This window comes from Pygocentrus nattereri, chromosome 28 (genome assembly GCF_015220715.1).
Source record: "Pygocentrus nattereri isolate fPygNat1 chromosome 28, fPygNat1.pri, whole genome shotgun sequence".
NCBI classification, from domain to species: domain Eukaryota; kingdom Metazoa; phylum Chordata; class Actinopteri; order Characiformes; family Serrasalmidae; genus Pygocentrus; species Pygocentrus nattereri.
In genome coordinates this window covers 12,971,506-12,998,966 of record NC_051238.1, presented here as the reverse complement: position 1 = coordinate 12,998,966, position 27,461 = coordinate 12,971,506, and the positions used below count along the sequence as shown (strand labels likewise).

General features: G+C 39.3%; 2 protein-coding genes across 2 annotated transcripts in view; one reads left to right on the top strand and one right to left on the bottom strand.

Annotated features, from left to right (window-relative positions):
* Positions 1-15,496, top strand: part of sema3h (sema domain, immunoglobulin domain (Ig), short basic domain, secreted, (semaphorin) 3H) — a 28,014-nt gene extending 12,518 nt beyond the window's left edge. The window contains exons 7-17 of the mRNA XM_017693443.2: positions 436-581; positions 1,808-1,922; positions 7,001-7,070; positions 9,388-9,532; positions 10,301-10,520; positions 10,967-11,055; positions 11,152-11,193; positions 11,824-11,978; positions 12,314-12,375; positions 12,605-12,747; positions 13,789-15,496. Of these exons, the coding sequence (XP_017548932.1) occupies positions 436-581; positions 1,808-1,922; positions 7,001-7,070; positions 9,388-9,532; positions 10,301-10,520; positions 10,967-11,055; positions 11,152-11,193; positions 11,824-11,978; positions 12,314-12,375; positions 12,605-12,747; positions 13,789-14,187 (1,586 nt within the window). The 3' untranslated portion in view covers positions 14,188-15,496. The remainder of the gene's footprint in view (positions 1-435; positions 582-1,807; positions 1,923-7,000; positions 7,071-9,387; positions 9,533-10,300; positions 10,521-10,966; positions 11,056-11,151; positions 11,194-11,823; positions 11,979-12,313; positions 12,376-12,604; positions 12,748-13,788) is intronic.
* Positions 15,497-21,949: 6,453 nt separating this feature from the next.
* LOC108425020 (serine/threonine-protein kinase pim-1-like) lies at positions 21,950-24,171 on the bottom strand. The gene is made up of 6 exons (XM_037535632.1): positions 23,994-24,171; positions 23,235-23,329; positions 23,088-23,138; positions 22,602-22,980; positions 22,310-22,486; positions 21,950-22,056 (listed from the first exon to the last, which is right to left on the bottom strand). The coding sequence occupies exons 1-6, from the start codon at positions 24,169-24,171 to the stop codon at positions 21,950-21,952; spliced, it is 987 nt and encodes a 328-aa protein (XP_037391529.1).
* Positions 24,172-27,461: the final 3,290 nt, after the last annotated feature.

The following is a 27,461-nucleotide window of genomic DNA, read 5'->3' as shown; positions in this document are numbered from 1 at the left end:
CTTAGTTGATTTCTATAACATTAAGATTGAGATTCAAATTTATGATTAGAATTAGGTTATGAGTGAATGTTAGGGTTAGATTTAGGTTTAAGGTTTAAGCTAGTATTAACAGAATCTATTACATTCAACTTAAAGTCCAGTTCTTAAACAGATTTTAAGAAGTACTATTGGCCTTAGTAAATCAGAAAAGATTGTTCATTGTAAATATATAGAAAACTCCTATAAAGGCATATGCAGTGAGATAACAACCACAAAAGAGCAGCTACCACTCCTTTCATCATATTATGGGCTCTAAAGGGCTCCTGTGCCTATTTAGCAAATCACAACACTCACTTTTTACACCCAAATGCTGAACAATAAATAATCGTAAAAATAATCATCTCTCTCTCTCTCTCTCTCTCTCTCTCTCTCTCTCTCTCTCTCTCTCTCTCTCAGAGGCTGAGTTTGTGCACGTGGCCATGATGAAAGAGAGTGATAATGAGGAAGATGATAAGGTCTATATGTTCTTCACTGAGCGCGCTCAGGAAGCAGAGGGGCCGGCTGGGAAAGTTCTGTACTCCAGAGTTGCCCGCGTCTGCAAGGTATGTGTGTGTGTGTTACGTGCACGTCTGCACCTCTATGATTGTGTGCTTGCGCATCTACCTGCATGTGCGGAGGTGGACGTGTCAGCCTGCATTTCTGCCCAGCCCTGTTCACTGTACATCCCCGGAAATGGAGGCGCAGAAATGAAAAGTGTTACATAAAAGTTGTTTTTTATGGTTATAGTGTACAGTTGTTAATCTCTGACCTCACGTTCATTTGATTGTGACTTTTTAGGATATGATCCTAAAATGATTCATGAAATCTCAAATTGTAATATGATTCGTTCAATGTTATTATTTTCTTATGATTCAGAATTATTTTTAAATATATTGAATGCACAAATTTTATCAGATGAGCTATTTACACATTACTGGAATATAGACAATAAACTATATTTCAAGTGCTTATGTGTGTAAATAGCTCAGGGATATTATTGGGGGGGGTTGATATGAAATTCTTAATTTAATGTTATTGTAATCAATTATAATCGATTGTACAGCAGTTAGCTCCGACCACACAATATGATTGGCTGAGAAGCATACCAGGAAAATATGTTACTATGCTACTCTGTTTCTACTTTATCAAAACAGAAAATGAATACATTAGATATTTCTATAATATTTGACCCACAGCCCATTTGGTCAAATACTTAAGAAGAGTGTGAAAACAGGCCTGCATCAAATTCTGACCCCCTCATCGCTCCCAAGTAAGCTTTTCATTTGGCAGCTTTAACGGCTGGAAGTGGACAGAATAAAATTCAGCAAATGAGATGGGCTTTGAAATACTTCACAGACTGGCTTGAATAAAACAAAATTCAGGCTATTCTAGCAAATATTGAAAAAGCTAAGCTGACCGTCATGTTGTATCTGTTTTTTCAGTCTATTTGTAACATAAAAGGGTACTACTTTTTGGCTGAAGAAGTTTCCAGTGTTAAAGCACACTTGATGCAGTGTTCAAAGCTTGTCTACTTTTTTCTTTGTTTTGCAGAACTGCTATATAAAGCCAAATAGAACTTGAGGTCATGTGCTATTATGAACAATATCGTGGCTGTGATGATATGTGGTCCTCGCTTTCAGCTTGAGCCTGCAAACAAATCATAGATAAGATGTTATTCACAATAACACACTCCCTCTCATAGTCTAGTGTTTAATTATAACATTCCAAGATCTCGATATCTCCTTTTATAGAGTTTATTACATGTGTCTGTTTGTGATTCTTTCTGTAGAATGACATTGGGGGACAGCGGAGTTTGGTGAATAAGTGGAGCACGTTTCAGAAGGCTCGAATTGTCTGTTCAGTGCCTGGACCTGATGGCATACAAACGCACTTCGACCAGCTCCGTGAGTGAAAAACACACCCTGACACATGACCCATACAAACAAATCTTCCTCAAAACAATACGATGTTTCACTCGATTGCTTGCATTTTCAAACGCCAACTTGTTCTTGAATTTCTTCTGAAAAGCTTTTTTTTTTTACAGCTTTCTTAAACTTCTTCACACTTTAAAAATCTGACCTTTTTCTATTGAAAGGAATACTTCTGATTTAGATAATGCTCAGAAATGGGCCAAGGTGTATCAGCGCTAAGAGATCGGTGTTTATGCACACTCACACACATACACAGACCAGTTTCTTATCACTCTGTCTATGTAAGCAAAAGCTGTCTGTAGAGTAAACAACTCTTCTGTGCCAAGGCAGACTGAAGGAAATACATCAAACACATACACACACCTAACTCACCCCCTGAACCCCACTATATCTCCAGTGAACAATCAAGCTCAGGTATGGTATTTGCATGAGGCTTTATCACATCTCAGACTGGCTCTGCGCAGTCCTCCTCTCCTTTCTGCTTAAATGAAAAGCGAGAGATGCAGAAAGGATCATGCAGCGTGCAAGGTGACACAGTGGTTAGCGGTTACCATTCAAGCGGACCCCTGGCCCTCCCACTAAGGTCTGTTGTTGTCTCTGTGAGTGAGACGTTGGCCCACATGATGCTAAACAATGCCAGCAAGTGTAATGTTCTCTGTACATCAAAAAGGATGGGCTTGTTTGTTGTGGTCTAATTGGCCTTGACTTGATAAATTCACTACCATTCAAAAGCTTGGAATCATATAATCATACAACATATATTATTTAATATACAACAGTTAATTTCAACTGCACAATCTGATTAATAGATAACTTCTGCAAGATAGTATTTGGCTTGCAGCCCATTTGGTCAGATTCTGAGGTGTGACAGCAGGCCTGCTGAACCTGTCATTGCCCTCAAGTAAGCTTTTTTGACAAAAAAGTAAGCTTTTTTTTTGGGGGGGGGGGGGGGGGGGGGGGGGGGGCAACAGAACAAATAAAAAACTGCAATGAGCCAGAAACAAACAGAATACAATCTGTTCAACAAGATGGGTTGTGAAATGATTTACAGACTGGCTGGGACTAAGCAATATTCAGGTTAATCTGGAAAATACTGAAAAGCTGAGCTGAACCTGATATTGTGAGGTTATAAGTCTGTAATGCAAAATGCTTTATTTGGTGGAGGAATTTTACAGTGCTAAAGCATGTTTGATACAATATTTGCTTTACTTTTTTCTTTATTTTAGTTAAATAAAGTATGCATTGTAATTATTTATTATCAAATTGGTTTTTTATCATCAAAAACATTTATTCTTAACTACTGAACAGTGATTCCAAACACTGGAATGGTAGAATAAATAATAGCACATAAAGTCTTCCCAACCAAAACAAAAAGCTTTCAACCTCCTACTCAAGTAAAGTTGAAATTCCCACTGCAGTCACACACTTCTCAATTTCACACAGGAATGATAATGTTATTACCCTCATACATGCTTTACAGCACCAACATCACCGTAGTTAGAATTCCACCACTGTGATGTTTTCCCTATGCTCTGTTGCCTGGAACAACTACATCTCCCACAAATCCTCTCTGCATCAGGGACCCTCATGCTTCAGAGCCTGTAGCACGCAGGTAGACCACACTGCATGGCACACAGTGTGTGGCCTGAGTTACTGCAAAGGCCTGGGGCAGGGTTACGTTTACATGGAGATTTGCTCTAAATGTGTATGAGATTTATAATTCATATATTAACATTACTTCTTGAATGCAACATTCACTCTGACTCAAGCTATTCTGACTCACTCAAGCTGTTCTGAGACTTTGTAAAGTGCCGTGAAAAAGTATTTGCCCTCTCTAGCCTTGGAAGGCGTGTTTTTTCCTCTGTTCCTCTTGGTTAGCAGTGGTTCACCTTGCAGCTCACCATTTTTGCCCAGTCTCTTTCTAACTGTAAATCATGAACACTGGCCTTATCTGATGGGAGCAACATTAATGTGTTCCTCCAGGTTCTTTTGGGACTTGCTGAATGAGTCGTCACTGTGCTCTTGGAGGAATTTTTGTAGGCCGACCACTTCTGGGAAGGTTAAACACTGTTCCAAGTTTTCTCTATTTGGAGATAGTGGTTCTCATTGTGGTTCACTGGAGACTTATGCCTTAAAAATGACTTTGTGACCCTTTCCAGACATATGACAATGATATATTTCAGTTTCAATATTCTCATCTCTTTCAGAATTTCTTCTGATCACAGCATTGTGTGCTGCTTGTTGAGACCTTTAAGCCTACTTCATGTTTGCTGGAAAGATTCTATTCTAGTGTGCCTATTTTAATTGATCTAATTTATTAACAAAATTTAACTAATTGGTAGTTACCTTTTTTACACTGGGCAAGTTATAACTTATATTGCCTTTGTCTTATAAATATGTGCATATAGCGTCTGAAACAAGTGACTTTTTCACAGTACTGTAACCTAGAACATGAAACGCAAGACTAAAACAAGCCTTTTCAGTAAGAACTTGACCCTTGATTTATTTTTATATAAATTGAGATATAGTATAGCTAAATATATTTGTGTGAGAGGAGTTTGCCCAGAATGGGACTCAGTTATGAAGGCAAATCTGCAGTGGCATTAATTAGATAATATCTCTGGTCATGAGTTTTCTACAGAAACAGACTGTGCCAGTTTTGCTTGGTAGCACTAATAAACTGGATTATTCTTCAGTTATCCCCTTAAATGGCCAGGGCCCACCAGCGGGCCCAACGTTTTATTACACACTTCTATAAGAATAGCTCAACCAGTTTGCATTGAAGTCCCTGTGGTTTCTGCATAATAAGCCTTAGTATGTATTAAGCCTGGGATTTCAAGGAGTTAAGATGTTGTTTTTTTTTTTTAAGTAAGTCTTGATCTGATGAGCACCTTTAGAATAGCCATTTGAATGTTGCCACTGATAGGAGGATCTTTATGCTTGTGTGTTTGTGTGTGCAGAGACATTGGTATGTAGCAAAATAGGTATGTGGAAGAATTTGTCATTTGTCATGGAGGTCAGTCCAGTTCTTTTTGTTTGTGTGTGAGAGTGTGTGTTATTGTAGAAAACAAGCTTTAAGTGGTGTGTGGTTTGGAACTAGCATACATTCTTGTTTATGGTTGTCTGAAATATTTTTGGGATTTTTGGGGGGATCAAAGTAATTAAGGAACAGTATGTAGACTGTGTGTCTGTGTGTGTGTGTGTGTGTATGTGTGTGTGTGTGTGTGTGTGTGTGTGTGTGTATGTGTGTGTGTGTGTGGTGTACATGTGTGGTGTACATGTGGTGTGCTGTTGGAATCATTTCATATGTATTTGGATCCTTTTTTGTGAAGCTAATATTTAAATGAAAGTATTTAAAATGTTGGAGGGTATGTGTGTGGGATTGTGTCACCCTCATCCTGTCTCCAGTTTGCCTGGCAGTCTGATGCGGGGTGGATAGATGAGCAGGTAGAAAAGCAGAGGAGAGGAGGAGAAGGGGTTGTTTGTGGCCATAAAGGAGGATGAGGGCAGGATGGGGGAACACAGTGGAGTGCGGGTCAGACAAAACTATCTCTTCTCAGGAAGAACTGACTCTTTTGTTTAGAGAATCTGCTACAAGGATAGTTTCCCAACAAAGCGGAGAAGGAGAGGGAGAGGTAAAGGAAGAAGAGTAGGAGAAAACTAAGAAACAAAAACAACAGAAAAGGTGGATGGGAGGGGTCAGACAGAGATAAATGACAATGACAGACAATGAAATGTTTTAAGGAGGTTGTAAGTTTACTGTACATTGCTGTGCTAAAATCTTAGAATTCATTTCAGTTTTGTTTGTGGACCAAAAATTCTGCTGAAAATTGAAACAGCAAATTGATACAATTAAAAAATACTACCTTCAAATTTTGCTAAAGAGTGGAATAATCTTCTTAATTGTGACTATGGCAAAAGCAGCCATAGGCATCAGAGAGAAATGCAACATGGATTTTTTTCTGTTGTAGTATTTTTAAATTACTTTGTCATATTAAGACTTATATTCTCATTTTAGTTTGACCTATGTTGAAAAAATGGACTTGGTGTCTTAAAAGATGACTTATTATCCCCCCCAAAAAGTTTTTATCTTGATAATTCAAAATCTCAACACGATACACTTTAAAGAGAAGTCATTATTTTGACTTAATAAGTTACAAAATCTTTGTGATAGCATTTTAAGAAAAAGTAATTATTTATAGACACTCATTTCTAGTCAACATTTCTAAAAACCAAGCAATGATTTGAGATATTATGTAAACATTTTTGACATACTGCTGTCAGAAACAGAAAAAAGGGGAAAAATGCAAGTGATTTACATCTGTTTTTTTCACTATTGTAAGAGTGTAAAACTGTTCTGTGAAGTTACAGTCATTCTTCAGTCTTACACAATGTTTTTGAGAAATACTGTGAACTACAGTGCATTATGGGTATACTGTATGAGTGTGAAGGGTTTAAGTCTGTGTATGAGCAGGAGTGTGAGTGTGTGTGTGTGTGTGTGTGTGTGTGTGTGTGTGTGTGTGTGTGTGTGTGTATTTGTGTGTGTGTGTGTGTGTGTGTGTGTGTGTGTGTGTTATTAATGCCAATGGGTGTGTGTGTGTCACTGTGTGTGGCTTTTTCTATGTGTATGTGTGTGTGTGTGTGTTAGTTGAGATAGGGGGTCTGATCATATCTGAAATGGGTGGAATGTGAAAATGCAGATATGCACTTCACAGTATGTCTCACAGAGCGAGAGAGAGAGAGAGAGAGAGAGAGAGAGAGAGAGAGAGAGAGAGAGAGCATAAAACCACAAGTATGTCAGGCTGCGCAAGTTTATTTGCAAAGAAAGAGAGTGTGACTGAGGTGAGAAATATGTTTATTTGTCTTTGACACGACTGTAAGAGATATTGTGCCTTTATCTCCAGTCTCGCTTCTGTCTGTCTCCTTCTCCTGCTCTGTTCCTCTCTTTCTCTCTCTGGCACAGATTTTCTCATTCTCTTTCTTCTGTCTGAGTCACTCCCTCTCACTCCTCTCTAATATTCTAACCCTACACTTCTTTTTTTTCTCCATAGAGGATATCTTCATTCAGTATGGCAAAGACCAGAAGAATCCTCTGATCTACGGTGTCTTCACCACCTCCAGGTGAGTCCACTCATAAGGGTGGACGATGTGGAAAGACTGCAAAAGTTGTTGTTTTTTTCTGGGAAACATCAGGAATCAGTGTTGGTTGCAATTTCTACCTCTCATGATCCAAATAATCCCAAATACAAAGCAATCTCCACTCTGTAAATTATATATATCTACTCAGAAATATGACCTGAAAAATCAATTACTTGTTCTTAATGGACATTGTGAATGAAAGGTGGGCTGAGAGGTTTTGCACTGTACTGTATAACATTAACATTTACAAAAACAAATGATTTAAGAAAACAATTAAAGATGGCATATCAATCTCAATACGTATTGGTATTGGCCTGACATTAGCAAAAAAGAATGGATTGGATATTAGAGGGAAACACAATGAATTCGTTCTAGTCCTGTAACAAACCTAGCCTGAAATGGCACACTCACCATGTTACATCATATTGTTAGCTGCGTATTTCTTCCTGTGGAGTAGTAGAGTGACTAAATCAAGTGTTTAGTGTTTCTCCACACCTCTGATTATGAGTGAAGATAGGTCTTTGATTATTTTGTCAACCATCCACAGTCACTGTAGCTGCTTTATGAGGATTATGTGTGGACAGTCATGAATGAAGTGGTCAGAATTATACAGAAATATTTAATGTTCATTTTGTATATATATACATATATATATATATATATATATATATATATATATATATATATATATATATATATATATATAACAGATTATATACCCAGAGGGTTTCACATCTGCAATATCAAGTGATATGGGTGTGTGTGTCCACATCTGTGTGTGCCTTGAAAGTGACCGACTTCTGTGTTGCGTGTGCACGCATGTGTGTTTTTAGTTTGGTTTTGGATCAAGATGCTGGGTGGAGAAAGTTTCTGAAAGGCAGACTTATGGAAACAGTGAGTGTAGTGTTGCTCTCTGCAGCTCCATTAGGTCAATGGTGAAAGTTTTTACACATCTCACATTGCTCACTACAGCAAGTTGGACTGGCGGCTGAAGTGGAACTTGAGTCATAACAATGGAATGGATATTAGAACGGAAAAGTAAAAAAGGAATATTGCTGCATTTTACCAACAAACACTTATAGTACTGTGCAAAAGTCAGAGACCACTCTTCATTCTTTCATCTATTTAATTTCTGCTCATAATGGCCATTAAGCCGTTTTTCATTTTTCAGCTGTTTATCAGACAATTACACCAAAGCCTCTAAAATTAAGCTTAAAATCAAATCAACCAGTATTTAATTTGTCCACTCCTTACTTTTGTGCACCCCATACTCTTTTGCAGGTGCTCTTTAGTGAAGACAATGTTTCTATATAGAGCCATGAACACTCAAATGATTACTCAAACTTTAAATGATTAAATTGTTCTTGTATGGTGAAATGGTTCTTCAGATTGACAGAGAATGTGCTATACATGGTTCTATATAGAACCTTTTTGAAAAGACTTCCATATAGTACCAGGAAGGTTTTTTCTTGTTACTCTCGATCCAAAAATTGCCAAACTTGGCAATGTAGCAATAGCAGAACATCTATTGTTATTTTTGATTCAAAATGACATCGTAATGATAGCAGAATAATTTTTCATCAGATATTAGAACCCTTTTCAAAAAAAGTTAAATATAGACTCATATACAACACATTCTCCATCTGATGAACCTTATCACCACGCAAAGAACTATTTAATCATGCAGATGGTTCTTTGAGTGTTCATAGTTCTGTATACAACCACTGTCTTTACTAAAGGGCCTTTTAAAGAACCACCTTTTTAAAGAGTGTAATGCCTCTTTCTTCCATTACTCCAACCTTAAAGCCAGCAAGTTAAAACTGCGTCCTCCCAACAAAATATGTTCCCAAAGGAATCACTGACATCGTGTTCCCCATCAGAGAGACATTAAATTCAAATAAACAACTACCCAAATATATAAAATGGCTGAAGAAGATATTTATAAGATTGTATAGATTACATAGATCCTTAATATGAGATAAAAGAGGAAGTTAAATAATATTTATTCATTTATTTATATTTATTCATACGTGAAAGTTTCCAAAACTGAAAAGATGCAGAAAATTGGGCTCCTAACAACCATGCAAGACCTGGTAGACCACCTAAACTGTCACCATCAGATAAACAATACTTAACCAAAAAAAAAAATGTTCTAAACAAATGTATTACAAATATATTACAATATAGCAAATGTATATATAATTACTTTGTATTACAAATCTAAATTTCCAGTGAATCAATTAGTCACTTATGAAGACAGCTGTTAGACCGTGTTCTGTTCTTTCCTCTGTCTCTGCAGTGACGTGTTAAACGGATCAGCGGTATGTGTGTACCGCATGCAGGATATCATCCGTGCCTTCAAAGGAAATTTCTTCCATAGGGAGGGTCCACAGTACAAATGGGCGGAGTTTACAGGCAAAGTACCCTTTCCCAGGCCTGGAACAGTGAGTACACTTCTTAATTTTAGTTATTTAGCCATGAAGTTTACTCTTGACTTCATCATATTTGTGCATATGATAATCCAGGAAATGATCTGAATTATCTGCTGTCTCTTTCAGCAATGAGCATTTTTATAAAGCTGATGTGCTCGCATATAGATGTTTACATTATTCATGTTATAAAGGCATTGAACACTTTCAATATATATTTAAAAATGCAAAACATGTTCAGTGATATTGGGTCAAAGTTACTGCTTCATGCTCTGGCCAATAAAACTGACTTTTTCTCTTTCAGTTACTTAGTTCAGTAGTTTTGTGCTGTATTGACTAGTTCCACACTGTTGTACCTGCTGTGCAAGTAGTATTTTCACACCAGGAACTTCCACACAATGAAATGTGGGCATTTCATGCTGCTTGTAAACAGCAGGTACTGACTGCCATTCATAGAAGTAGGGAAGTAAACAGTGCAGTCCATCAAGTGATGCATTAAAATGAAAAGCACATGTAAAACATGTAGGTTAAGTATGTTTGGTCGGTGCCGTTGTTTCTGGATGAACTTTTAAAGATACTGCATTGAGTTCTGTGGTTACAGATGCGAAATAGTAGCAAGAACTGTGGGGAAAACATTTTTGTTTCTAAAACAGGTGCTTGTTTAGGTGGAGGCTATAAAGTAATTTGCTGTTTTTGCAAACTGTGAAATGTAAATAATACATAATATGTTGTATTATATTGTCAGTCATAGTAACGGAACATTTTGTCCATCTTGCCCCATAGTGTCCAAGCAGCACTTATGGCACCTTCCGCTCCACAAGGGAGTATCCTGATGATGTCATCTTCTTTAGCCGCACCCATCCGTTACTGCAAGATGTAGTGCTACCTCTGCATGGCCGACCTTTGCTGATTCGAGTGGGCGTGAGCTATAAGCTGACCCGCCTTGTCGTGGACAGAGTGGAGGCTGTGGATGGACAGTATGATGTTCTGTTCATTGGAACAGGTGTGTGTGTGTGTGTGTGTGTGTGTGTGTGTGTGTGGGCTTGTGTACAGATGAGTAAGTGCGTGGTTAGAGAGATGAGGACATATTGGAAGTATATGTTTTATGATATATTGTATATTACTGTGCAGAAAACTCTAAACCAATAGCTTAGTGAATTCAAATTAACACAGACTTCCTCTTAACTCAAATGTATTCAGTGTTTTCTGGCTACTCTACATAACAAATGATGGTATTTTATTCCCTACCAAATTAACTGAAGAGAAGCAGCTGTACACCTTCATAACCTCATTCATTCTGCCCTATATACCACACACAGTAGATTTAGAGCATTAGCATCTCTAGTGACGATGAATCCATGGTATATATTTGCCAAACTACAGCTTTAAAGATTCACATTGGATTTTGATTCAAATGTTTGTGTATGTGTGTGTGTGTGTATTAACTAGACTCTGGACTTGTCCTGAAGTCCTTATACCTCTACCAAGACAGAGGACAGCATCAAGAAGTCACACTGGAACAGCTGCAGGTTTTTAAGGTACGCTGTGTGTTTGTACTATGGATTTTGGACAGATTTCATTGGATGAAACCTAAACAAAGATTTCTGACCTCTGTTGTGCCTCTCTTCTTACAGCACAAGTCACCAATCACTGCCCTGACGCTGTCCAAGAAAAAGGTATGTTTATGGCAGCATCATACTCACCCTCACACAAACAGAGATACAGACCCTCATCCTCACTACCTCTCATACAGTGTCTCTATGGCAACCTGAGACTAGGCAGATGAAACTCATTTCCAGAAGTGTGAATTTTCACACAACTATGCAAGGAAGCGCACACAGGCAAAAGCACTTGAGACAGCACGCAAACGCTTCAGAGCATTTTCACGAACCTCAGCCTAAGAGTGAATTTCTGAATATGTGTGCGCCTAAGAAAGCACTCCCCAGCAGATTCTCTGCTGTTCTTACTGCAAAAAGCAAAGCTTCAAATCTTGTGTTGTGTTTGTCTATGTTTATTTGTATAAATGATAATGTTTACATATATAAATGATAATAAAGAAAGAGTAAAAAGAAAGGAGGGAACACAATTTTTAACCCTGTAAAATCCCAGGTTAATTACACTCTGAGGCTCATTATTCAGTAACTACATGGACTAAAATGCAAACTAAGTTATTCTTACGTTATAGAAGTCCAAACCTTGGACCTGTTAGTGGGTCCTGGACATTTAAGGAGTTAATGTTCATTTTTCATTAAAAATGATGGTTTTTATGAACATGTATGTGTATGTGGGTGTTTTCTGTTGAGCAGTGGCTGTTTGCGGGGTCTGCGGAGGGGGTGTCTCAGCTCGCTCTGTTTCAGTGTGATCTGTATGGACAGGCATGTGCTGAGTGCTGTATGGCCCGAGACCCCTACTGCACCTGGGATGGCCATGCCTGCAGCCCCTACATGCCAGTTGCACGCAGGTGAGCGCCACACACGCACACACACACACACACACACACATTCTGCTTTGGCTTTACAAAATGTTCTTTTCTTTTTTTCCGCAAATTTTTGGGAAAAGAAAAAATCTTTCAATCTTAATAGAACTTAACATAAAAGCTTTTTCCAAATACTCTTGGACTAATTTTACTGTTCTATGCATTGTTAAATTCTCACACAAAAGAACAGCTGATGGTTTCAAATTATGAACCAACAAATTAAGATACAAGGTTTTTCTTGACAGTGGCAATATGTTTCCAAAGGCACACATATGTTCAGCCTTCCAACGCACACATCTCATTTATCTGTGTTTCTGTAGGAGAAACACTCGTCAGGTTGGAGATGACAGGAATCCTTTAAACCAGTGTGTCAGACAGGGAGGTAAGTGTTAACATACAATAAGTGTTGCCAAATCATACAATCTACTGAGATTTCTTACATTGAAATGAAGAAAATATTGCTCAGCTCTGCTGTAACTGTAAACATTCAGACTGTGATATTGTACTGTAATTTTTTGTTTAGCAAAACTCCTCAATACAATCATCAAAAATCATTTAATAGGGCTTGTTTTGGCAAACTGCATATATTTATTTGCTGTTTTTTTGCTTAGCTGGACTTCAGGTGCACACAGAGGAGAGAGCAATATTGGTTGCTGTGGGTAACAGCACCTACCTGGAGTGTTTGCCGAAATCCCAACATGCCGCAGTTACCTGGTTTAAACAGACGGGAGAGAACAGTTTGGAACAGCACCAGGTACGGACACTCTCACACACATTATCTACAGGCCAGAAGTATGGAAGTCAGCATTTTTTTTTTTTATGTTTCACAAATATTTTACATTGAAGTCTATTTGCCAGCAACCAATATAACACAGTTTGTTAGTATAAATATAGTTTAACCAGCTACCAAGTGACACACCCGTCTAAGCACTGACCCTATCATCAGTAGACATTAGTTCAATCCCAGGTGATGCTACAGCCATTCGTCACCAGGAGTCAACGAGAGCACAGTTGGCCTCAAGGAGGATGGCCCTCCTTCTCCCCCCATCAAACAGCGCGTTCTCCTCCAAACACGCTCAATTGTCCATTGGGGTAGCATTAGCAGCAGTTCAAAAAGATTCTGTGGCGCTTCATGTGACTTGGAGGGAGCTTGTGTTAGTCCTCGCCTGCCTAGCACTGGTGGTATCGTGTGATTGGAGGAGTCCTAACTTGTGGGTGGAACTGCATGTGACTAAATGAGTGAGAGAAAAAAAATCCCAAAAAAATTGCGGTAAACCTGGAAGACCTGAAAAAAATTCATATTTACCCATAGAAATGGTTTAAAATTACAGATCTTTTTCCTCCTTCCTCTCTCTACTACCTATATAGTGCACTATATTATTTGCTCTGAGTAATGACATTCTGGCTTCTACACCCAAGTAGTGCATTTGTCCAGTATCAAATTGTACACACGTGGCTGAAACCCCAATGGCTATTTGTTAGACATATTATGTACTGTTTAAGTGCAGGGGTCAGGATTTTAATTCAGATGTAGTGCACTGTGTAGGGAGTAGGGAGCCATTTCAGATTTGGCCTAAAACTGCATCCAGAACCACATACTACAATACTTAATAGAATGCGATCATCCATCCATTCCATCCATCCATTTTCTAAGCCGCTTCTCCCTCAGGGTCGCGGGGGGCTGCTGGAGCCTATCCCAGCGGTCATCGGGCAGAAGGCAGATCATAATATGAATAATAATGCATTACAAACAGCAGTGTGCTTGTATCTGAACTGCTTTCTCTCTCCTGCTCAGGTGAAATCAGGGGATCAGCTGGTGGTCATTGACAGAGGAATTCTGATTCCGAGGGCAGAGCTGAATCATGGGGGGATATATCACTGTCAGCTGCAGGAGCACGGCTTCAGCTGGACAGCTGTAACGATTCGCTTAAGCGTGTGGAACCCCGCCCAGCGCTTCACACCTGACTCCACCTCGCAGCCCTGGTACCAGGATGTGATGACACTCATTCACCACGGCAACCTGGAACAGTACTGCAAGGAACTTGGCAAAAGGCGTCACATCAGCAAAGGGTCTAAAGAAGCGGAGCAGAAGCGGGACAGAAAAAAAGGGGACAGACACAAACATGGAGGGAAAGGGAGGAAGAATAGAAGCAAAATGGACAATCTGGTTTCAAGGTCTCCGAGGAGTGCCTAGAGACTCAAACTGGACACGAAAGATTCATAGCATTCTTGAAAAAACAACAATACATAGCATATATACTTATGAACACAGGAAAAACATTACTGAAACTGAATGAAAGGACTAAATGAGTGTCATTGTAAAGACTGTTCCTAAGCAGCAATGTGTGGATGACATGAAGTGTGGCTATGATGAGGGAGAACCTTAAAGACAAAGAGTGTGGCCATAAGATGTGGACATTTGGACGTGTGGATATAGCCGGGATATATTTTCTTGGCTATGCTGCTAATTAGTTGGTCATTTAAACAGTGACTGTGCAGATGTGGAACCCTTCTGAAAGTTAGGAAGTCCTGTAGCCTGTGTAAATAAAGACAAGCCTCCCAGTGTTTGGGAGTATCTTAAAAAGCTCTTTGTTTTAAAAAGACTGCTGAGGTTAAAGCACAAATTTTACTTTTTATTACATACTAGCTGTATCTAAATCTATTGTTCTAAACATTTTTTTTCTTATTTAACTTTGTATTTATTTTCTCTATGTGTCAAGTCATCTATTCAGCGATGTCTCCTTTTTATGACATTTAAAGTGGTTTAATACAGTTAGATGAATCATCACTTTTGAAGGAAGGGTATTGAGAGACTTGCAAAATCTGCATGGATCTGCACATCAGTTTCATTTTTTCACAGTTCAGCTGTGCTTGGTGTTTGCTTGCAAATGATTCTAAACATATGCTTAACCAAATGGAAGAGCTCAGCTACAGTTAAGAAAATAAAGAGAGGAATTAGGTAATGAACCATTAGTTAACTGTTTTTTACATTACCATTATGAAAGTTAATGAGAAACAAAACATATGGACTGCAAACATGTGAATATGAATTGGATCATGTAGAATTATGATGACAGATGAGGACTTGGTTAGTAATTAAACCCCTTATCTAATGAGTGTTATTCAGGGATACTCGCAAATGGAAGAGAGACATTTCCATATGACAATTAGGAGGTTAACCTTTGCACACATAGCTATAAAAACACACAAACAAACAAACAAAAACATATTGATGTTAATTAAGTGACTTTCCTGATGGAGAGGCGGCTTAGAAGATGGATGGATGGATGGATGGATGGATGGACTTTTGCTATGGCAATAACAGACATGACTACAATTTGTACCATAATGACATGATCAAATGACCTCACAACTTGGTGAAAATGTAGCTTTAATTAATTTAATACATTTGGAAATGTACTTCCACTTGTTAACTGAGCAACTTCCCAATGCTAGAACCCACTGGCTGCTGTAATGTTAAATAAATCAAAATGTTCTGTGGATTTGTGAGTGGTTTCTTAAGCTCAGTTGAACTGGGCTGTATGTATCATGTCAGAGTGTTGGCCTAGGATCAGCTTCAATGTATGAAAAAGACAAAAACTAGGTTACAATAAGGTGCTTGATAGAACTGGCCACTGCCTGTTCTTTTCTCTCTGCCCATGTCTCGCTTTCTTTTTCTCCCTCTGTCTATTTCTCTCTCTCTCTCTCTCTCTCTCTCTCTCTCTCTCTCTCTCTCTGTCTCTTCTGCTCTCTTTCCTCTCTCTCTATTACTTCATGGAGGAGAAGGGTGTGTATGATTTTACCAGACTGAAGAGTCAGAAGACTCCAGCTAACAAACACAAACACGTCAGTCAGGATGTTTGGAGTCAGAGTTAAACGTGTGGTCATTTCTGATGTGGAGTGAAAACACATTCAGGGCGAGAGGAAATAAAAATGTGCTTCAACCACGACTTCAACCACGAGAGCTAGAGCAACACCAAGCTCTTATCTCAGATATCCGAGGGTGGTGGTGTCGTAACAGTGGGGTGCATTATTCAAGTATGTGTTCTTTGTTAAAGTGTTTACACTTTTTAAGACACTTTGTTCACTCCACTGCATTTCAAAGTACTATTTGCTATTTTTTACTCCATTCAACAACATATGTCCTTAATCTGTAAGAAAAAAATTAATAAAAATAAAATAAATAAAAAATTAAAAATGAGACACCTTTTCCTAAACCCTCCCATGAAACCTGATAGCTTAACAACAGTGACTTAGCAAAACAGCAACTGTGACTAGGCACAGGCATCTTTGACCAGCTTTTAGCGAAATATCGTAAAGCTGAGAGAGAGTTACAGATTTTTATCAGATGTATTTACATTTACAGCATTTGGCAGACGCTCTTACCCAGAGCAACTTACAATTTGATCATTTTTTTGCACAGGTGCACGAAGGTAGTGTTATGAGTCTTGCCCAAGGACTCTTATTGGTATAGTGCAGGGTGCTTACTCAGGTGGGGATTGAAAAGCACTCTGTATAACTTCAGCTGAGTGGGCAGCACTAAACTGCTGTAGGCTGAAAGGCGGATGTATGTAAATGTGTTTATTTAAGTGACGGCACAAAACCAGTGAATTCAACACAGGCTGTTTCTGCAGCTCAGTTTCCATATGGATTCAGGAGTGAACAGTATGTTTTGAAACTTTTACAACATTACATGCTACATCAAACTTAATGAGTAAAGTGAGGAAAACGTTGTTAATTTTCTATGATATGGGCACTTTGAAGTTATATTTTATGAACTATTTAAATAACAACAAAGTGTAATGTTATAAAATACATTTGAAACCTGCCTTCCTTTTTGACTTGTATATTGTTTTGTTTTTTAGGCCCTCAGCCCATCACAACATTGCTGCTCAGCCCACTAAGACAAAAAGTTTTTGTTCCCCTGCTTGAATGTGTTTTGAATATGTGATTGTGTTGTGTATTCATTCTCCAAAAGTCTGTTATATCTTCTTTGAACTGTTTCACTAAACACACACACACACACACACACACAAACAGTTTACCCTGTTTGGATCACTGCGTGTTGGTGGTGTGTAATTTATCACGTCACGCCAGACTGCCTTGAACTCTCTTTGACCTGCCTGCCATGTAGAATATTCTGAGGCAAACACTGAACATTGAAATTCTACAATCAGATTATATTCTGTGTTCCAAACACAGACTGTGAAATTACCTCGGCGTGTTGCCTTGGATACGACAGAACCTTTAAACAGGCACACAAAATGAATAATGAATGCAGAGAGAGAGAGAGAGAGAGAGAGAGAGAGAGAGAGAAACTAATATGCAAGGGGTGATGACTGACTGCTGAGGACACTGTGGTTCTGTGTGACTGAGGCTTGAAGGCCTAAAAACATGAGAGCTCTTTCATCTCCCTGCTCCAGTTTATTAAACAGATGTGTGTGTGTGTGTGTGTGTGTGTGTGTGTGAGAGAGAGAGAGAGAGAGAGCAAGAGAGAAAGTGTGCTGGGTGTGGTTCGTGTGTTGCTGTCAGGCTCTCCTAAGAGCTTCTTAGCAGGGAGGATTTTGGTGGTGAGGATAATAACAGCTGTTTCGTTTCAGAATTCATGGTGAGATTCATAGCTCTGGAGCTGGATCTACAGCTAGAAAAAACATAGCTAACATTTCCTTTAATTTAGAGTAAACATTATAGGGAATGGAAAATAAAATCTAAAAAGGATTTAAAACTCAAAAGGTAGGCACGTTTTAGCACAGAGACGCAGACTAACTTACTGCTTTGTCACCACCTTTGGCAAAATGATGGTACTGCATGCAGATTTAGCTTTAGTGTAATTTGTATTTGGTGTGTAATGTGAATGTTTTAAAGAAGGTAAGGCAATGAGAGGAACCTTTAAGAACAATATCTATATACTGTAAATTAATATTGTACATGAGTTTAGTGTGTAGATGAGGATTCGTAAACCAACATGTGGTTGAAGAAAATGATTCAGAACAGAAATTAGCTTTTCATAGAATAAAAATGAATGAATAAAAATGAATATCTTCAAAAGGGTGTCTTGTCCCACTATCAAAGTAAAATGACCTCCCTACCTGTGGAAATAGCTCCTTACCTCTTTTAAAATCAGCCCGTCTGGCACCGACAACCACGCCACGTTCAAAGTCACTTAAATCACCTTTCTTCCCCATTCTGATGCTCGGTCTGCACTTCAGCAAGTTGTCTTGACCACCTCTACATGCCTAAATGCATTGAGTTGCGGCCACGTGATTGGCTGATTAGGTATTTGTGTTAACAAGCAACTGAACAGGTACCTAATAAAGTGGCCGGTGAGTGTACATCACCAATATTTACACACAATTTACTACATCTCTGGCGATGAAGCTTTTAATAAGGATTCCAAGTTTTTAGGTTGGGATCCAATACTTTTTTTTTGCTTTAATGTCTGCAGCACACTGTGTTTGCCTGCCAATTTGTTTCATATCTGGCAACCCAGGAGATTGGGATTCCAATAATTATGAGTATAATAGTACATAACAAAGTATAACAAACAAAAAATGAAACAAAAACAAATATTTTTTTTCCAGAATGCTGTAGAAAACACGATGAAGCTGATATTGGTTGCTTATTTGCCAGCTTATCTAATTGAAATTTTAGATAGATAGATCTCACCATTGGCCCCTCCCAGTCCTACATGTGCTTTTGTTTTGTTTGGCTCTTGTCCATGTGATTCCTTGTTTTGTTTCTTCCTGGTCCTGCCCCCTTGTTTCCAGACCCTGCCCGTGATTTTAACCACCTGTGTTAACCAACTGTGTCTTGTTAACCCTGTTGTTTTTAAACTCTTTGTTTTCCCCTGTTAGGTTGCTGGTTTTTGTTTGGTCGTTGTATTGTATTGTTTAGCGTCGTTCTTCCAGCCTTCATTGTGTGTTTTTCCTGTGTTCATTTTTGTCATGCCTGTCCGTCGTTGGTTCCCTGACACTGGACTGCTTTGACCCTGATTCTGGATTTGCCCCTAATGAATCTCGCTTCTCTCAGTGTGTGCGTCTGCCTCATCATCGCTAATCCCCCTTCCCGATCACATTACAATAGATAGATGGGTAGGTAGATAGGTAGGTAGGTAGGTAGATAGATAGATAGATAGATAGATAGATAGATAGATAGATAGATAGATAGATAGATAGATAGATAAGATAAAAGTATATCTATTTACATATTTACATGGCATGTAAGACAGATTTGTTGTATTTACATGACAGCAGGCACTGAGTGGTATGAGGTGAACTAAAAGCACCTATTATAGACATAAATAACTTAGACCTGCATCAATATTACAGTGTAAAGTGCATAATGAAAGTATAATTACAATAGTAGTTATGATATATTGCACAGTGTATATTAATTGGAGAGGAGATGCAGTGATGTGGTTCAGCACAGTTCAGACAGCAAGGAGCTCAGTACAGTTTCTGCAGTAAGGAGACTTGTTGTGGAGCCTTATAGCAACGGCTAGGAAAGATCTCACACAGCGCTGTTTAACACAGCGCAGCTGTAACAGTCGGCCACTGATTGTGCTTCTCTGTTTGTCCAGTGTAGCATGTAGAGTGATGTGTTATCCAGCATGTCTAACAACTTGTTGAGCATCTTCTGTTCTGCCACAGCCTCCAAAGAGTCCAGCTTGAGTCCTACAACAGAGCCAGCCTTCCTAATAAGTTTGTTTTCTGTTACATTTAAATGGTGCTGCAGTTACATTCTTTCACTGGCCAGAATTACTTAAACTGGTATGGAAATCATTAAAGGTGGAACAGAAAGGTTGAGAAAGAGGCTGACACAAAGCCAACTCATACCTCTTTGAAACAGAATCTGAAAATGTTTCATTTTCTACAGAACCCTTAAAGGCACAGGGTGTGTTTTTTTTTAGCAAAAATCAAATGCACACCAGATATGTGGTGAGCACCAGATACTATCAGGTGTGCATCTGATACCATAAGGTGAACACCAGATACTATTTGGTGAGCACTAGGTACTATTTTAAAAATGTATCATGTCTGTATGTGCTGCTCATCTGTATCTGTTGCTCTACTCATAGTATCTGGTGCTCACAAGATTTTCATCTAAAAAAGTACCTCTCACTTCCCTTCCCTCAATATATTCTTTTGAATCATGAGTACAGTAATTATCTTTTTCAGTACATCACTCCAAGTTTCTCTCGTCCCTCACTATGTGAAATAGACTAATGGTAAGATGTGTTGAAGCAGGGGAGAAAGCAGGCACTAGAGATTTATGGTTTGGGGGTACTAAGCCTGTACTAGGGGGGTCTGGGAGCATGCTCCCACATGATAGTTTTTGGTAATTGCTCCAAAGTATTGGTTCATCATGAAATTTTAGAGCAGCAATGGGTGAAGAATTGTTCAAATTTGGTCAAGTTGGCACAAACACACACACACTTCATACTTTCATTTCATAGGACTTTTTACATAGAACACTGTGCTCAGTAGAACCGACTGAACACCAATTCTGCTCTTTACTGGCACAGATTTCATAGGACACTTTACACTGTTCCAGTGTTCCACTCCACCCCTGTTCTATTTATTATTCATTTGTTCTCGAGAGTGTGATCTATAATCTGTATTCTTTCTGTGCAATAATTCTTAGATGTGCAATATTATATAATGCTATAAGCTGTCCAAGGTGTGCAACAACAACTGCTACCTCACCTGTCTATAGTCTGTTCTATATGACTGTTTTAGAATATAGTTTTCTAGTCCTTTTTCTTTATATTTAAAATTTTTGATACTTTTTTTCCTTAAATATTGCACTTTATATATTTTAGCCTTATGTTTAAATTGTTTTGTATGTAGAAAGTGCCGTTGGATTGCTGCTCAATTTCGTTGTACACTGTGCAATGACAATAAACGCATCTTAGCATATCTTATCTTATTAATCAAGTATAGTCAGGCAATGCTGCCTCCTCTCTCGTAGATAAGCACGTCCTAAACTTGTTATTTAAAACACACACATTATAAATCAGTACAGTCTCACTAGCTAAAGTTCGTGATTATGTCCTATCACAAAGCAATATACAATACAGCACAGCCAACTAGACCAGATTACATTTGCATATATCAGTTTTAAAGGTACAGTAAGAACAACAATGGCCTATTGAATTCTAAAAGATAAAGTGTTCACGTAGAAATGAATTAAGACTGTTTTGGGACTTTGGTACAATAAACATGAAAGTCATCAGTGCACCTCAAGGAAAAAAAACAATATGAGAAAAAATGTAGAATATGAGCCCTTTAATGCAACTCAGTCCAAAAGTATGGAATCAAACAGTGCTTTTCTTTCAAACTTAAACAAAGAAACTTTCACTGACGTTGTCCTTTTGATACTGATGTTGTTTTTTTTCACTAATGTCGTCCATTTTCACTGATGTTGTCCTTTATCCACAGAGTCGGCCTTTTTTCAATTACTGTGCGTCATCCACTTTTGTTGTACATCTGTTCTTGTCCATTATATCATGGTGGTGTCCTTTTTGAACTGATTGTCTTATATCCATAGTCGCTGTCCATTTTTCAGCGTCACTGTCCATTTTTCACTGGCGTTGTCGTTTTTCACTATCACATTTCTGTTTGTATTGTCATTGTCCCTTTTTTATTACTATTGTCGTTCTTCTATAGCTGTTATTCTTCTTCCACTGCCGTTATTCTTTTTCCATTGTCATTGTGTTTAGTCATGTCACTGTTCTTTATCCAGCAGTGTGTTGTCACATTGAAAGCTGTTTTTTTTTGTTGCTGTTGTCTTTTGTTGTTGTTTTTATTAACTCTCCATAACAGCGCTTCATAACCTGAAACATAAACCAAAAGATATACCAAATGACATGTATGTGGACCACAGTATCTCCTCAATTGTCACTAGATATTTTAGGCTTACTGTTTCTTCTCCTAGCCTCCCTGGCTAAACTGATTCTAGGCCTGGTTGGTGGACTGGAACCACTCATGCTCCGTTATCTGCTGCAAACTAGGCCGCTGGTATGGGCAGCGCTCCAAGCACCAGCCAATCAGATTACAGCATTCTGTTCAGAGTGACAGGATTGGATCAAAGAGGCATGCTTAACCAGTAAATTGGAGAAAGGCTAGCAGTAAAAGGATGAGATGTAACTATCTCATGAAAGGAAACTATTACAACAATATACATTTGGGGCCATCTGGCCGGTATTGCATATTCTTCTTCTGACTCTTGATTATGTAATCAATTTTCCTTCCACAGTATGTAGTCACCAAGTCAAAGGTATACCTTGTTTACCTGGACACTCTCATTTATCTTACCTTTAGAAAGGCCGTCCTTGACGTTGAAAATCCCTGCCATGGTCTGCATATGGTGAGCAAAGGGAAGGTATCCACAAACCATCCTGAACAGTAGGACACCAAGCGACCAAACTGTTGCAGGATCAGCGTGATACTTCCCACTAACAAAAACCTCAGGAGGACAGTACAGAAGCGTGCCTTAAGAACATAACAAAGAGAAAGCACAGTACTTCAGTTAACAGCTAAGTGGCTGTGGGACACTCAGTCACCTTTAGCTGAAGATTCTCCACAAAGGGGAGTGCTGAAATCTTACCTGCATAGCTGTCATATTCAGTTGTCTTAATCAGGTCACCGCAGCCAAAGTCAATAAGTTTGACCTCTGAGGTGTCCGTGTTGATCAGGAAGTTCTCCCCTTTCATATCCCGATGCAGGACACCTCGCTTGCTGCACTGGCTCGCTGCCTCCACTACTTGGACCATTACGGCTCGGGCCATCTCTTCATCCAGGCAATTTCCAAGGTTTTCCATGAAACTCTCTAAGTCCACACAAGGGTGGGGGCGCTCCAGGATCAGGATGTATCTGTCCAGCTCGTCAAACCATTCAATTAGCTGAACTATGTTCTTGCAGATGGGAGGCTGGCTCATTATCTGCAGGAGAGTCACTTCCACAGGCAGAACCTTGGACTCAACAGGCTGCAGAACAGTAGATAATTACATGGTGAGGAGTAAAGGACATGGGGAGAAGCTCACTGGGTTGGTCTGAGACCATTTTGTGTTGCGTGTTAAGTAGGTGCACTTACGCTGTAGAGACATCGACCAGTTTCCCATTTCGAGACAAATTTGATGGCCACCTACACGCAAACAAAAAGATATTAAAATTCCTAGCAGTGAAAAGAGAGAAGGGAAAATATTGAGCAATAAAATGAAATCTGAGATGTGAGCAGAACCTGTAGGCCATCAGAAACATGTCTTCCTTCATAGACAGAGCCAAAGCATCCTTCACCCAGTTTGTCTCCAACCTCATAGCAGGAGTCAAAGGTTTCTATAGAAAACAAAATTACAAATGAACATCAGCCGTCTCTACATTACTGATCAGAGGATTACAGTACTGTAAGAATGAAGTGAAATTAAATGTTCATAGAATGCAGTTGTCTGGCAGTTGGACCGACCTCTATTGGCTGTATTCTGTCTTTCCGTCACTTTCTTGGGTGGGTTCACTGTCCCCTTCCTCTTCTTAAATGCCAGAGTGTCAGTGTTGGGAACCTTGATTGTTCCCTCTTCAACACTCTGGCTGCATCCCTCCACAGCTCTCTTCCTCTTTCCTCGAGGAGCTTCTAAGTACAGGATAATTATTTAATATTTAATGTTCTGGATCTGTCAGTTTCCCCACAACTTGACCCCACTGGAATTCTCATCAGACCCACCACTACAATGACTATATCAGAATTGTTCAGTTGCAGGACAACAAAGCATCTAGCATAATACTTACTGTAGAATACTTTGTTACATTCTGAATGTAGACAATTTTTTCAAAAAAGTTTTTTTCCTTGTCAGTTCAATCCATTTTCTCTGTTTAGTGATTTTTATTTTTGAATCAGTGTCCAACACTTTCTTTTTCTTCTCCCCTGCTGTCACTTTCAGCAGGGCATTAGCTCTTTTTAACCAATCATATTTTCTCAGCAATTTTTTAAGGGTGATGGACTGACCTGGCTCATTGGCTTTCCTCTGTCCCTGAGTTATTCTCTTTGGACGGTTCACTGGCCCCTTCCTCTTCTTCCTTGCAGGGGCGTCAGTGTTGGGAACATTGCTTGTTGCCTCTTTGACACACTGGCTGCATCCCTCTACAGCTCTCTTCCTCTTTCTCTGAGGAGTGTCTGAGTACATGATGATCATTTGAGTATTTAATGTTATTTCATAGAACACAAGCTAAATACATCTGTAGTAATGATAGTTCTAGGCTGATACATTACATTATACTCAATTTAATTATTTTGGCATGCAGTGATATTGAAATGTGCTCATATTGTGCTGTGGGAAAAACACAATAAAATAATAAATGCATAAATAAACAAACTGAAAAAGGAATGTATGGTACCTTTAGCTGCAGAGTTCCGCTCCATCTTCTTCTGCTGTGTTAAATTTCTTCCACTAAACTTGATTAAAGTTTACAGAAATTGGACGTAAGCTGCTTCGCTGTTTGTTTTTCATCGAACTGATCAGAAATGAGAAAATGTGGACGTACGGAAGATTATAAGGTCACTCATCCATTGTGACATCATAATAAAGATGTTATGCTTGAATGCACATTGGCATGGTCCTAATTAACAGTGTGGGTCTCAATGTCTCTCTCTCTCTCTCTCTCGCTCTCTCTCTCTTTAGCTCTCTCTCTCTCTCTCTCTCTCGCTCTCTCTCTCTATACACAAATATATATATACACACACATCCATCAACCCATCCATCCATTATTTTTCACTGGTAATGACTCTTTAAAAGTTATTTAAGAAAACCACATTCAAGAATGCCGTTTTGAACAATACTGTTTGCTACTAACAGAGCTATAAATGGAGCTGTTCTTTAATAAAACAACACTGAAAGTTCATGTTATTTACATTATTCATCAATTTACACATGAAGTGTAATTTATAATAACGTAAAAAAATCACAAGAGGCTGCTGATTACTGCCATTTTTTCACAGGGAATGTTGGGTCTATTTGATTGTAAGAAAAATACATTTCTTTTTAGTAAATACTTTGTCATTATTAATTATTATCATCATAATCAAGTATTCTGCAAGAAATGTAATTCCTTTAGACTCAGATATCATTCCTAAGGAACCATGGGCTGCTGAATGAGGACAGGGACGTCCAGTCTTCCATCACTGTACATAACAGTCATTTCATCTTTTCAACTTCATGTAGTATAATAATGTATAAAGTAGCACTGTTTAATGTAAAAAGCCTCATTCAAAAGTACCTTTTGGTCACCAAATTACCACCGCAAGTCTTATTTAGAAACATGCTAATGGTGCTTCTCTTCCCACACGCGGGCTGTTTAGCATGTAAGGCATGTTTTAGCCTGTCGTCTCGCTGACCAGCCTAGTTCAAGTTAAGAAAGTTAGTTGTCAGCCTCTCAGTTTAAACAAAAACATGTTCTTACTTCATCAGTACACTCAGTGGTTCATGTGAGCTGCATCAGAGTCAAAGATTAATCCATAATAAAAACATGGATTTTTTGTGTGTCCATAATACAATGTTCAGCGGTTGTGGGGTGATTAGTGTGCGAATATAGAGAGTTTTACAACGGCTTCAAACATGGTTCAGCCACTCAGATTAAAACTCAAAGAAATCAGTTTACTAAGTGGTTTCTTATGCAACTGTATGATTTAAGAGTTTGTAAGTTTGTGCTGTACTAAATTTAAAAATTGAGAACTCTGAATATTTTGGAAACAACTAAAATTACAGTAACTGACACCATTTATTAGAATTTTTAGCTCCTTTCATTTCATTTTCATGTTATTCAGGCCTTAAGAGACACTCCAGATAGACTCAATGTATTTTTCTGAGAACTTGTTTGTTTCTCTACTAGAGATTTATAGTTTGGGGGGACTAAGCCTGTACTAGGGGGGTCTGGGAGCATGCTCCCCTGGGATATTTTTTGGTAATTACTCCAAAATATCGGTTCATCATAAAATTATGCAGTAGCAATGTGTGAACAATTGGTCAAATTTGGTCAAGATGGCACAAACAGACACCGAATCTGACTATCAAAGATAGTCAAGCATTGTTGCCTCCTCTCTCTTAGATAAACACGTCCTTAACATGTTATTTAAAATACACACATTATAAATCAGTACTGTCTCAGCTAGATCAATCAGAAAGAATGATTTTGTTCTGTGTGGCATGTGCCCGCCCCCCAGGCCCCGACAATGACAGCCGCGAGAGCCGGCAGGAAGGCAGGGCCCGGACACCCAGCGGCGACGAACCTCAGCGAGGACACCAAGGAGACAGCCGCGAGTGTGGAGGGGGCGGGGCGCATAGTCCGAGCTCCCCCAACGGACATGAGTCAAGAGTCAAGAGGCTTTTATTGTCATTCTATCTATGTACAAGTACACAGTGGAGTGAAATTACATTCCTCCAGAAACAACACGGTGCAAAAAGGAACAAAAAGTATAAAGTGTGAACGTGCAGACATCGTGTGCAAACAAAAATTAAACCTGAAACAATAAATATGATAAATTAAACAGACATTAGACACAGTAAACAGACAGGACAGCGCAGCACTGACACAGCACTCATTGTGGACATGAGGTCGTGGAATAAGGTGCAGAGATATTTAACATGCTGTGATCTGAGAGTCACGCAGTCAGATGACAGACAAACACAGAAGTTACTGAGGGAGAAAAACCTGAGTAAAACACTGAAAACACAGTGTAGCAGCAATGATCCAGATAGTGCAAGTAGAGCATCAAAAGAGTTGTGTGTGTGGAGTATATGCGTGTGTGGTGGAGGGGTGTGGGTTAGCTCAGTCCTTGTGAGTTTAAAAACCTGATTGTTTGAGGAACAAAGCTGTTGCAAAGTCAGGCAGTGGTGGCACGGATGCTCTGGTACCTTCTGCAAGACGGTAGCAGTGAAAAAAGTCCATGTGAGGGATGGATGGAGTTGTCCACAATGCTAGTGGCTTTCCGGATACAAAGTGTGGTGTAGATGTCCATGATGGAGGGGAGAGAGACCCCGATGATCTTCTCAGCTGTCCTCACTATATGCTCTAGGGTCTTGCGGTCTGAGGCGGTGCAATTCCCAAACCAAGCGATGATGCAGCTGCTCAGGATGCTCTCCACAGTGCCCCTGTAGAACATGGTGAGGATGGGAGGGGGGAGATGAGCCTTCTTCAGTCTCCACAGGAAGTAGAGGCATGAGAGTGACAGTGGGAGGAGGAGAATGACGACACTGCTGCCGGCCAAGAGAGGCACCAGAGAAAGGAGCAAATCCCAAGTTCCACCGCCTGGGCCCCGCCCCTGCTTACGCAGAGAGGCCGCTTCAATACACCTCACGTTCGACACAGGTGGCTGAGCTGCCAGCTGGGGCAGTGATGAGGAGGCAGAGCCGCGAGTGCTTGTTCCCTCTCGGCCCAGGTGCTTAATGAGCGTCAGCTGATGCTGATTTGGCTGGCAGCG

What these genes read in the sequence shown, in the direction of transcription:
- LOC108425020 (XM_037535632.1), bottom strand. Translation starts at nt 24,171, where the DNA reads ATGTACTCAGACACTCCTCAGAGAAAGAGGAAGAGAGCTGTAGAGGGA. An exon ending in CTGGTCGATGTCTCTACAGC is followed by an intron (nt 22,981 to 23,087) that starts GTAAGTGCACCT and finishes ACTGTTCTGCAG; the next exon opens with CCTGTTGAGTCCAAGGTTCT. An exon ending in CAAGGACGGCCTTTCTAAAG is followed by an intron (nt 22,057 to 22,309) that starts GTAAGATAAATG and finishes CACTCTGAACAG; the next exon opens with AATGCTGTAATCTGATTGGC.